This window comes from Carcharhinus amblyrhynchos, chromosome 13 (genome assembly GCF_965287045.1).
Source record: "Carcharhinus amblyrhynchos chromosome 13, sCarAmb.v2.hapA, whole genome shotgun sequence".
NCBI classification, from domain to species: domain Eukaryota; kingdom Metazoa; phylum Chordata; class Chondrichthyes; order Carcharhiniformes; family Carcharhinidae; genus Carcharhinus; species Carcharhinus amblyrhynchos.
Window position 1 is genome coordinate 36,613,010 of NC_137336.1, and position 12,859 is coordinate 36,625,868.

General features: G+C 41.9%; 1 protein-coding gene across 1 annotated transcript in view; it reads left to right on the top strand.

Annotated features, from left to right (window-relative positions):
- The first annotated feature begins 335 nt into the window (after window positions 1-335).
- The window catches only part of nrg2a (neuregulin 2a), a 658,989-nt gene continuing 646,465 nt past the window's right edge, over window positions 336-12,859 (top strand). The window contains 4 exon segments of the mRNA XM_080201095.1: window positions 336-399; window positions 402-440; window positions 443-466; window positions 469-900. Of these exon segments, the coding sequence (XP_080057221.1) occupies window positions 336-399; window positions 402-440; window positions 443-466; window positions 469-900 (559 nt within the window).

Here is a 12,859-nt window from a genome sequence, read left to right on the forward strand (position 1 = left end):
GGGGGGAAAAAAACCCAGTTTAGTTACTATAGCGACAGCATTTCCAACATCATTTGAACTTCGTTAATAAGAGCTGGGGAATCATCAGGCGATGTGCTAGGTGCTGGGGAGCTCAGTGGGAGATGCAGGAGAACTGCGCCTGTTAAATGACACACGCACAGCACTGCGATGGAACCGCTGTTCCTAACAAATGACGGTAAGTGGGATCGTGTTACAATTGATGAAAGTAAAAGTGGATTTTTGTTGTTGTTGTTGATATTTGCCAGTCGATGCAGTGTCAGGTTTAGGCAGCAGTACAGTATTACGCCGTTTCCGGTTCCGAGCGGTGTTTCCCCATGCAAACACCCAAATGCCATGGACACTTACGCAAGATCTCTCGCCCAGCCGTGCGACTCGAGGCGATTTGCGGTCCACTTTGTCACAAGTCTGCCTCCTCCCGACTCAGCCCCGCTACACCTCAGTGCGGCCGGGCGCGGGCGTGCATCTCCACGATGAGGCTTGGTGCTGTCCGCTTCGCCATGCTGCTCGCCGTGGGGGTGTCGTTCGCCTGCTCTCCCCCCAGCCTCAATTCCTTGCAGGACCAAGCCTACCGTTCAGCGGTGGTGATCGAAGGCAAGGTGCAGTCAGTGCCACACAACGCCACCGAGCCCTACAGTGTTAATGTCAAAGTGCTGGACGTGTGGCCAGTCAACAGCGGGGGACTGGAGAGAGACCAGCTCATCACCATCGGGGATTTTGGATCAGAAGCACCATGCATCAAAGTAAAGAAGAACCAGAAATATATCTTTTTCATGGACCCAACAGATGAGCCGTTAGTATTCAAGACATCATTTGCTCCACTAGACACAGGCGGAAAGAATCTAAAAAAAGATGTTGGGAGGATCTTGTGTGAGGACTGCGGTAAGTTTTTTTTCTCTCTCTCATATTTTGGTAATACGTGTTGAAATTGTGTTTTTTCTGGTGTTGTGTGGCATTATGACAGTTCTGGTCGCACACGAAGTGATTGCAGGTTGACTGAACCCCCTAGCTCTGGTTACCTTCATTGATAGCAGGATGAGATGGGCAATTCGAGCTGAAATATTTAGGAGCTTCGTGTTGGTGGGCGTTTTTTTTGCCATCGTCCCTGCGTGTTGGTGTTGTGTCAATTTAAGGACCATCTGAAAAAAAACTTTGCCACAATTTCCTCGGCTCCTTCTTTTATCGTCTCAGCAGCAACAACAAAAGAAGACTTTTCACCTGAATTGGAAAGTATGTGTGTGTGTGTGTGAGGGGAAATATAGCCCTCTCTGAATGTGTGTTTTAGCGTTTTAAAGAAAGGTTACTTTTCGATTTGATAAGTTTTACACTGAATGACGCATGGTTTTTGATACCTTTTTTTGGGGGGTGTGGGGGCAGGGGTGGGAGACACACAGTTGCAAGCTGCGGGCTGGTGAGGTTTATGAGTTAGCTGAATAAGACTGCATCTGGTGTGTTTGTGTCCGCTGTTTATCATTATGCAGGTGGGTGTCTCACGAGCGCTAAATAGACCGTGAGCATTTCATAATGTGGCACATCAGTGTTCAGAGGAAATTAGCAATAGGTGGTGGGGTGTGGGGTGCTGGCGGGGGGGGGGGGGGCGGGGGTGCGGTGGGTGGAGGTGAGGGGGAGAGAGAGACAGTCACCAACTATTGGACAAGGGCGGGAAAAATATTGGTGCAATTCTGCTCTATGGATTTAGTTCAGTGCGGTGTAATTCGGACAACGATGGGATTTTAGGGACGTTTCGTTGCAGTCGCTTCCTTGGTAAGAGGCAGGTTGTATTCGGGTTTTTTTTTAACTGTGTTCAAATTGAATTTATTGGAGGGGGTTCTTGTATATTTTTTAAGCTGCCTCTCCCCTTTTTCACGCCTGCATTTATGATCGTCCTTTAGGGACAAGGTTCTTTTTTTAGTTTGCATTGTTCGTTCACGGATGTTATTTTTCACCTTTTTCATGTAAATGTTTTGTGATACTTTTTAATGTGCAGTAATTATGTCACCTCAAGTAACAAAATGGAGCACAGACACTTAAGAGCCAACCATTTAGGTCAATCTAAGGTTGGCTTTGCAAGCCTATGGACTGCATTCCATTGGTCGGGTTTTAACATTAGCATCGTACTGGGTACCCATGACACTCAATGAATGGGATTAATACCTTAGAGGGAGTTCTGATGCTGTATTTTGTCACACACCACATTAATTTTCTCTGAAACCTATCTCCTTGTCCAGGTGACCCATTTTTGCGTTATAATTGGCCAAAAATATATCAGTGTTATGAGGACTGGAAGCTTAGTTTCTCAGTTTTAATCATAGGACTGCAAGGTTTCTATGAGCCTCTGTATTTAGTTCTAATACAACAAACAAGTTTATCATTTAACTATTGAATGCATGTTCACTCACCGTGTAGTGTGTTTCTTTTCTTTTAATAGATATTCCAGGTCATTTTTTCGATTGTGTTCTAAAAAAAAGCATTGCAAGTTTATGTTCTCCTTACCTGGGTGATACTGACTGCATGTTGGATATTAGCTCTATGAATTCTGGTTGTGCTTAATGAATGAATGTGAGGAATATGCTGTCGTTAACTATGTGTTAGTATATTTATGCATGATGGATATTGTGTAGTCATAATTTGTAGTTCTTACTGCTCCAAAATTCACATGTTTGTGTGCCAGGTCTTACAGTAGTTGGTTTATGTAGTCACATTTCTTCGTGTTTATTGTTGAATTTCCACATGTTAGTCGTAATATGTTCCAATTTACATCTCCAAGACTAACTTTTACATGCTGGTGTTCATTTTTACAGATTAAAGGGCCATGCCAGACTCAGCATGACTTAAAGGGAATCCTTTAAAGTCACTAATCATTATTGAAAAGTAAAACAAGTATGTATAGTGATAATTAAACCAAGCTGGCTAATTAGCAATACACTCGAGGCTTCAAAAAATCTTTTTTTATATTCTTTCACAGGATGTGGACATCACTGGCAAGTCTAACATTTGTTGCCCCAACCTCAAATGCCCCTTGAATTGAGTAGCCTCCACGGCCAGTCCAGAGGCAATTAGCGTCAACCACATTGCTGTGGGTTTGGAGTCTCATGTAAGCCAGACTGGGGAAGGGCAGAGAATTCCTTCCCTAATGGACGTTAGTGAACCAAATAGTTTTTTACAGTAATCAATAAAAGTTTCATGGTCACCAATACAGAGACGAGCTGTCAACCCCATGTTATTTTAATTGAAATTAAATTCCACCAGTTGATCTGGTGGGATTTGTACCCATGTCCGGGATTTGACGACTCCTCTTGAGCGAGGCTTGTAAAATCCTGCCTGAAGCCAATGGAGAATTCTGTTCTGCGAGCCTTGGCCTGGAATTCTTCATTGGCCTTGGGCGGCATTTTACAAGCCTCAGCCGAGCGGGGATGTAAAATCGCGGCCATGGGTACAAATTCCACCAGATCAATTGGTGAAATTTAATTTCAGTTCAGATAACCTGGGATTGACTGGCAGGCGAGCCGGTAAAATTCCGATCCATGCCTCCAGAACACTGGCCTGAGCCTCTGGTCCAGTGACGTTACCACTGCACCACTTCACCCCAACATTCTCTTCACAATTGTCTTCTTGGTTTGTCAAATGGCAGTGACAGAGAAATCTTCAAATAGCTCCTTCCATTATCATCATTTTCTAAGGTAAAACAATTTTAAGAGCAATATCAATTTTTTGATATCTTTTGTAATTATTTCCATGCTTTCCTCTTAAATATATGTATCACATTAAAAGCACAGAGGATCTCAGAAAACTTGAGGAGATATGACTGGAGCTGGAAAGCAACATTCAACCAGTCTTTGTAACCTTTGATGTTGTAAATATTTGTTCTGGATAGTAAATACTATGCACTTCATTGAGGGTAACACCTTGGAGCAATTTTGATCTTGATGATGTGAGCTAGCTAAATTAATATCAGGTGGTGTGCCTTCAACTGAATGTGTAAATTCAACCCCCTCACTCAGTCAGTGAGTAACTACTCCAAGCTTGATTTTCTGCAGCCACAAGAATCATTTCTAAATAACACGCTGATACGGACGGCACGGCGGCACAGTGGTTAGCGCTGCTGCCTCACAGCGTCAGGGTCCTGGATTCAATTCCGGCCTTGAGTGACTGTCTGTGTGGAATTTGCATGTTCTCCCTGTGTCTGTGCAGGTTTCCTCCCAAAGTCCAAAGATGTATAGGTTATTGGCCATGCTAAATTACCCCATAGTATCAGGGAGATTAGTAGGGTACATATGTGGGGTTACGGGAATCGAGTCTGGGTGGGATTGTGGTTGGCAGGCTCAATGGGCTGAATGGCCTCCTTCTGCACTGTAGGGATATTATGATCCTTTCAACAGTATGTATTCTGCACAAAACAAGCATCACAGTACAAATCCACCTTTATGCATTGGGCAGAGTTGTCCGAGCCTGTGTCCTCGGGTACGTGAAAGCATTATGTTCTTCAAATGCCATTTGTTAGAATAGCACTTTATTGGTAAGTATTTGGAGCATCTGGGAAAGGCACTGATGTATAATCATACAAAATACCATGAAGTGCTCTTGTTCTTCCTACCGTCAAGGTTGTGCCACTGCGATCAAGATATGCTGTTGTTGGATCCCGAATAAATAATTCATTCAGTTGATTCTTGCTAAGTTGTGGGCAATTTTCTTCATCTGTCACATTCCTTATTAACATAGCCGTGTTTTAATTGTGGACAACACTTTTTAAATTTACTTCAAGGTGACAGACTTGTGGTAATGCTAAACATATGTTTGCGATTTTTTTCTCTTTTGGCACAACTGTTTTCTCCAAAGCATCTTGTCAAGGTTGCTAACTGCCAAGGTTTATTTTTTTGCTCTGCAAATCTTTTTCCACATAAAGATATGATGAATTTGGTAGATATGAAAATGTGTTCCTACCTTTTCACACTTCCTCCTGTCCAGAGCAAGCTTTGTTGCAGTCACTTTTGGAATCTTCCATAATCTGACCTGAACAAAACATTAAAATCAACACTATTTTAGCCGTTTTTATATGGGTACCAATGCTGACATTAGCAGCATATCAAGAGATCTCCACTTCAGGTTGCTTTGAATATGTTTTCCAATTACTTTAGATATTCTCTCATCTCAAACCAACCCACATCTTTAGTAAAGTCTGAAATAAAAATTTAGGATTGTGTTTATGTTGATTATTTAACAATGTTAAATTGGCTGTGTGGACATTCTTAGTTTATTGAGTAAATGGCCAAATTATATTCCATTCAAAACTACAATTCAGTCTTTCAAGTTTAATCATTGTCAAATCTTTTTATTGATGGATCATAATAATCTCTTCTACCTAATCTAATTTGTGAGTTCTCTCTTGTTGAAAGTTGCTTGCAAGCTAAAATGTTATTTTCAGGTGAGAACAGCGGGCAGCTGGCTTAAAATCTTTACTGTGGTTTTCTGCTACTGTGCTTGTCAGCTTCTGATTTCCACATATTTTACGGCACAGAAGCAGGCCATTCAGCCCAACTACTCCGTGCCCATACTTATACTTCACACAAGCTTCCTTCAGTCTTATTTTGTTTAACCCAATCAAATAATCTTCTACTTCCTCTCCTCTCATGTGTTTATCTAATTTTCCTTAAATACATCTGTTATTTGTCTTACTTTTCGACATAGCAACAACTTCCACGTTCTAAGCACTTAGTAAATATTTTTTCCCGCATTCCAAATTTAATTTATTTCTTTATATTTCTGGTTTATGGTGATTCTCACAAGTGGACGGTTCTTCTCTATGTCTACCTTATCAGACCCTTTCATAATATTAGACCTTATTAAATCACCCTTGAGCCTTCTTTTTTTCCTGGAGTGATGCTAGTATAACCACTGGATTAGTAATCCAGAGGCCCAGGCTCTGGTGACATCGGTTCAAATCCCAGCATGGCAGGTGGTAGAATTTAAACATAATTAATAAATGAATCTGGAATTGAAAGCTGGTCTTAGTAATGCTTATCTACCATGAAGCTATCACTGGTTGTTAAAAATTTCCATCTAATTCACTCAGGTCCTTTAGAGAAGGAAGTCTGCTGTTTTGGCCTACCGGTAACTCCAAACGCATACAATGTGGATGACTCTTAAATGCCCCCTGAAATAGCTGAACAAGCTATTCAGTTAAAAGGAAGCTACGGGCAACAAATGCTGGCCTTGACAGTGACAGTAGGATACCATGATGGAATTTAAAAAAAAGAGTCTGAACTTATTCAGTCGTTTATGAGAAATATAGGACCAGATTCTTTGACCGCGACTGCAGCTGGGATTTTCTGGTCCCACTACAGAGAACAGAGATCGGATAAATGCCAGATTTTCCCTCCTCACTGACTGTGAGGGCGGGGCGTGAACAGCTGGAAAATTCCGGCCAGGGTATCTCAGTATGATATGTAAACATCAGTGCAAATTCTTTTTACACCCATTTCAGTTCCTCCATTTCCATCTTATAATAGCCAGAACTGTTGATACTAACGTTCTACACAAGTTTAACATAATATTTCTGCTTTTCAACTCATCTTCCTGGAAAGGAACCCCAATGCTTTGCTCTTTATGGTCCAGTTAACCTGTACCACTATTTCAGTGATTTTTTGTACTTGTATCCCTGATCCCTCTGCTACTCTATCCCACTTGGATTGTCACTTTCCAAGGAGAATGTCATCTCCTAATTCGTCCTACTACTGCCTATCCAAATTGACATTCGTTTGCCAATGCGCACCCATTTGGCAAGTTCATTAGTGTCTTATTTTGTTTTGTTGCAGCCTTCCTCAGTCTTAACAGTATCCTCTCTGTTTGGTGTCGTACATAAAGTTTGAAATTGTTGGTGGAATTTCATCGGCTCGCCCACCCATCGATGGCTGGTGCAAACAAGTAAAATCGCTCGAGAACTGAGAAATCAGGGTCATGTCCGATTTCTTGGCTCTTGTGATTTGATGAGAATTGGATTTCCGGCGAGGTCAGCCTCTCCTTGAAAATGGGCAAGAGGCTGAATAATATTTAAATAGGATTTACGTGTGCCAGGCTGACTTGCCATTATGGCCTCGCTGGAGAGATTCTCTCCGGCAAGGGAAACACCTGCTCCCCATGAGTAGGGAACAGTCCTGTTAGCCAAACTGGTGAAACTGGAGGCCCTTGAGGCCCCTTGGGGAAGCCGAGGGCAAGGGGACCACCCCTTGGGGAGATCCAAGGTGCCTTTACGTCTTGGCAGTGCCATTCTGGCACCTTGGCTTTGCCAGCCTGGCACCTGAGCAATACCCAGTGGGCACCTTGGCAGTGCCAGGAGTGGGTCCTACAAGGACAGGACATATGGAGGTGGGGCGTATGGGGGCATGGCCTATGGGGGTGGGACATGAAGGGACAGCTGGATTGGGGGAGTGGAGGGGGCCCGCTGCATACTCTGCAATGGGATCAGATCAGGGAAAGGGAGCCTGATCGGTCTCTGTGTGAGTTTTCACGCCCAATCTTATTCACTTCATCACTAAAAAAGTAGTCCAGTCTGTTTCTAGATGCTGCACACAGTGTGTGGGCTGGCTTAATTTGTCAGCCAGCTTGAAGATGAGATACTGCGCATGTGCAGACCTCTGATTCTGCATATGCTCAGTAAAAACTGCAGGGGTCTGACAGACTATGGGCGGAATTTTACCGGCATGTCCACCCAAGGTAATGGGGGCTAGATGCTTACATGTTGTGGGGTCTGTGATCAGTCGTGGGCCCATGCAGTTGTTGGGGGAGGGGAGGGGAGTCTGCAGTAGCAGGGGCCTGACAGCTCACTCTCTGAACAGAATTGTACTGGCATGACTGCCCCAATTCTGGGGGCGGGAGGGGGTCAGAGAGTGCCATTCGCTGTTAACCTTGGGTGGGATCATACAAACCTTAGGTAAACATGCTGGTAAAATTCCGCTCAGAGTCTCCCAGATCCGTGCAGTTTTTACTGAGCATGTGTAGAATCAGAGGTCTGCACATGTGCAGTATCTCCTCTTCAAGCTGGCTGACAACTTAAGCCAGCCCACACACCGTGTGCAGCGTCTAGAAACAGTCTCGACCATTTTTTCAGTTACAAGTGCATAAGATTGGGCGTGAAAGCTCACCCAAAATCAGATCAGGAACTCTCCCATTTTCAGGCTAGCTGGACACTTAGAGTCAGTCTCGTAAAACTCCACTCTATATCTCTGATTCTCAAGTCTAAATAATTTATGTCAGTGATAATCAATGATTATCCCAGCATGGATCCATGTGGAATATTACTTTCCAACTTTTGCCAACCTGAGTCCATAATCATCTGTTTTATGTTTTGTAGCTAGTTGTCTATTCACTCTACAACTTGTCATTTGACATTACTCTGATCTTAGTCATGAATCAATTCCCAAAAGCATTTTGAAAATCCATATATATTACATCTACTACATTACCCTTGATTACGTGTTCACTTTTCCAAAAAAATTAAATAAATTTGATGAAGCAAGTCTCTTGCTTTTCAGATCCATGCTGATTACACTTCATTTTCTAGATGTTTTCTTATTACATCTTTGTATAAAAATTCCATTATTTTTCCTATTATTGATGTTAAGCTCTATAGTTCTCTGGACTTGTTTAATCTCCCATGTTAAATTGGGGAATCACAGTAGTTCTGTGTGAGTGATCTAGCTTTATTCCTTTTTCTAATGTATTGTTTATTTATGTGTATGTCTGTGTATGTGCCTCTGCTACATCTTTCAATATGTGCAGAATGTTTACATGAATGGGAGAAATTTGTGGGCTAACTGATGAGAAACATCAGACCTTTTATGCACCATTTTGATTGGTCTTTACATTGTTTGGCAATCTTTTGCAAAACAGATCAAAAGTGAAGCTTAAGCATCGAAAAGGTGATTTTTTTTATAGGCTTTGGGCTGCTGCCATTGGCCAGAAATGTGGCTTCGAAGTCAAGTTTTGCACAAGAATTATTTGATTTGGACTATTAATATTCAGGCAGCTCTGGATGGTTAATGACATAGCTTAAATCACAAAACAGTTACTAGCTTCAGCGGGGAAGTTTGGATTTTGTTCCAAGATTGATTAGATGCAGAAACTATTAACATTGGTAACATTGACCTAATATTGCCACTTTTGTTCATTTTGTGCTAAATTATGTTTCAAAAACGTGTTTCCAGTGCAAAGAAAATGTTAGGACCTTTACCAATTGTTTTATCTTTTCAGCCAATATGTTCTGAAAAGTGTGGTGCTGAAATGGTTTAAGTTATAAATAGGTGTCTGATTTTCAATCTGAGTTCTGCAACTTGATTACTGAGATTTGAAAGAAAATCTCACGGTTTAACTTTATCTTGAGTATCCATAAATGTAGAAAATGAAATCACAGCTGATAGAACGCTGTGTATTTCCAATATTTGCTGATTTTCATAGAACCATTGAACCCTGCAGTGCAGAAAGAGGCCATTTGGCCCATTGAGTCTGCACCGACCACAATCCCACCCAGGCCCTACTCCCATATCCCTACATATTTACCCATTAACCCCTCTAACCTACACATCTTAGGACACGAAGGGGCAATTTTAGCATGGCCAATCAACCTAACCCGCACATCTTTGGACTTTATACATAGTAAACCCGAGGGAGGTTGTCCTTTCATATGTATCGTTCCCCAGTTTCCAGGCTCAATTAAAATGTATCAAACAACATTGAATATACATAGATAAATTTCTGACTATACACTTTGTCTGGGAACATTACCTGCCAGAGTATATTTGGGAAATTCAATTGTGCGCTGTCTTGGATTTTTTGACTAGTTAATGAATGGGCGGTTATGTGCCAGGCATGCCCACATACATGTGCTGCGCAAGGCACCCTGCTGTAGAAAACGAAGGTGAGTTGCATTATAATGTGGAAACATAAGTGGAAATGTTCATTTGGTACGAAAAAACATGCAGAATTACAGTCGGTATTCTATAGAGGTTAGCAAACCTGCTTTCAAGATAAGTGAAAATGATTTGTACTTGAGTTCTTCATCCTTTGTGTTTTCTATGTGCATATTTGGATGTTTACTTATTTATATATGTAAATACTTACACAAACTGCAAAACAGCATAATACAATTTCATTTTTCATCGCTTTCCTTGGAATGCTTTTACTAGTTTGAATTTGAGTGAACAAATAAGCATCAGTGCAATTCTATTTGAAATTGCTAAACTTGACAGAGCCTCTGGGCAGTGAGAACTAATCTCATACCGGTATGGTTAACAGCATATTGCCAATGAAAGAAAAGTTAAGCTTTTCATTCAGGTAACCAATAAAAGACAGCTTTGTGTTGGCTATTTTGTACACTCTTTCTTAAGACATTCCTAATAAAGGCATGCTAAACATATTCGCTGAAGAAAGGAACAAAACACAGCAATCACATTTAAAACCATGTGCTATACGCGCCATGTAGGAGGCCGTGGGCCGGACTTTTGTGGGGTTGTGAAGATTTAGCAGACTTTCAAAATGGTGGGCGGGACTTGAATGTGAATGTTCTGCTCCAATTTTCAACAGGTTAACTTTTATCAGAAAGGGAAAAGAGTTGGGCATGATTTGCTTTGGAGGAAACCCAAACTCACTAGGGCCATTTGAACTGAGTGTTGAGGTCAACCAGATCCCATTTTGGCTGCTGCAAGGACCTTAATCCACAATGTGGGAGTCACATATTGATGGAGGAGATGTAAACACGTTTGTAAGGTGGCTTGTGGGCTGCAAAACTGTCATGAACTGAAGTTTTTTTTAAATACCCTGCTCTTTGAACTGAAAAAAAAATTAGCTGTCACTGTGAGTTTTCTTTTAAATCTCTGGTGGACTGCATTCATTGACAGGCCATCTGCAGCAGTTTAGGGAAATAAGTAGTATCTTGTCACGCAGTTTCAATTGAGTTCTCTGGGCCCACTGTTAGATTGGCAGCTTAAATGGGCTGTTTAAGAATTAGAAGTCTTTGATGTGGGGTCTGAATAGAAGTTTGCTTTTATAAGAGATTAACCACTTGTAATTTTAAAAGCTTTGAATGGATTTCATGAATGGGAGTTATTTCATTATCGAGTATGTATGAGTGAGAGGTGTATTGGATTGTTAGGAGTTTAATCTACGTCATCACTCGGTGCCTGAGATCTGCCCATGATGGACACTGGGTACATGGTCATGAAGAAGCATGGGGCTTTAAAGAGACAGAAGGTAGTGGCATTGAGACTACACAGGGACATTGGGTTGATGGGACATGAGATGGCATTGATTTGATATGGGGCTACTGGGGTTCATGGGGCTGGGTGGAAAGAATGAAGTTTGAAGGTTATTTATTAATGTCACAAATAAGGCTTACATTAACACTGCCATGAATGTGAAAATCCCCTGGTCACCACACTCCGGCGCCTGTTTGGGTACACTTCGGGAGAATTTTGCATGGCTAATGCACCTAACCCAGCCTGCCTTTCAGACTGTGAGAGGTTACTGGAGCACCCGGAGGAAACTCACGCAGACACGGGGAGAATGTGTAGACTCTGCACAGACTGTGACTCAAGCTGAGAATTGAACCCGGGTTTCTAGCGCTATAAGGCAGCAATGCTAGCCACTGTGCCACCCATGAAATAGGCTGTGAGGGGTGACAGCTGGAGAGCTTAACAACTTCGAAAACAACTTGGACCAAGACCTATAATCTGCTTCTGGGTTCAAAAACCAAACTCTATCCACGACTCACCACCCCTCCCTGCCTTGATCTTCCACCCTCAAGCAAAAATAATGCCTTTACCTAGGCAGGTCTGGCAATTTGGCAAATCTCTTGAGCTACCCACCTTGGTAACGAAAATCCGGTCCTGTTTATTTGATTGACAGTGTTCAAGGATAGTGAATTCCTATTGCCATGGTATTTTTAAAACTATAAGATTTATTTATTTATTACTGTCACAAGTAGGCTTACATTCACATTGAAGTTACTGTGAAAATCCCCTTGTTGCCACAGGCTGGCGCCTGTTCGGGTACACCGAGGGAGAATTTAGCATGGCCAATGCACCTAACCAGCACATCTTTTGGAGTTTGGGAGGAAACCTGAGCACCCGGAGGAAACCCATGCAGACATGGGGAGAATGTGCAGACTCCACAAGAAGGTGACCCAGAATCAAACCCTGGTCCATGGACTGTGAGGCAGCAGTACTAACCACGGTGCCTCCCTCAAAGGAAGAGCAGAGCTATTCAAATAGCACAATAATTGAGGTATTGTTTGGAAACTGGAGGTAAATTTGTGAATTTAATATTGGAGAAGAGCACTTCTTTGATCTTCAGCTCCCTTTTATTTAATCTGTGATGAATGGCTTCTGGAGGATTTTTCAGAACCCACTGTGCAACACGTGGAGTCATGAAAGTAGGTAACCTAAAATGTAACGTTCAGCTTTCTTTTGAAAGACAAATGAAAACTAGAGCTGATTCTACCCCCAGAGACATGTACTATATCAAGCTTAAAGTAATAGAGAAAATCTAGCCATTACCTGCCCATTTTTACATCCTGTAGACGTCATACGGATGATCTAATATCAACTCCATTTGCTTCTTTGAGAGTGTGTAGAAAAGCGGCGGCCTGGATAATTGAGATATTAATTATAAATTGCGCTTATCAGCAAATTACAGAGACTGTGATATCAGGCTGAAAAAAACTGAAATCTGGACCAGAAGATTAAATTACCAATCCCAGTACTATGAAATGCTTTACAGATTTAGTAGTAGCAATCTACATACACATACATGAAGTAATGATGAATGTGGTCTTGATTGCCAGCAACAAAAA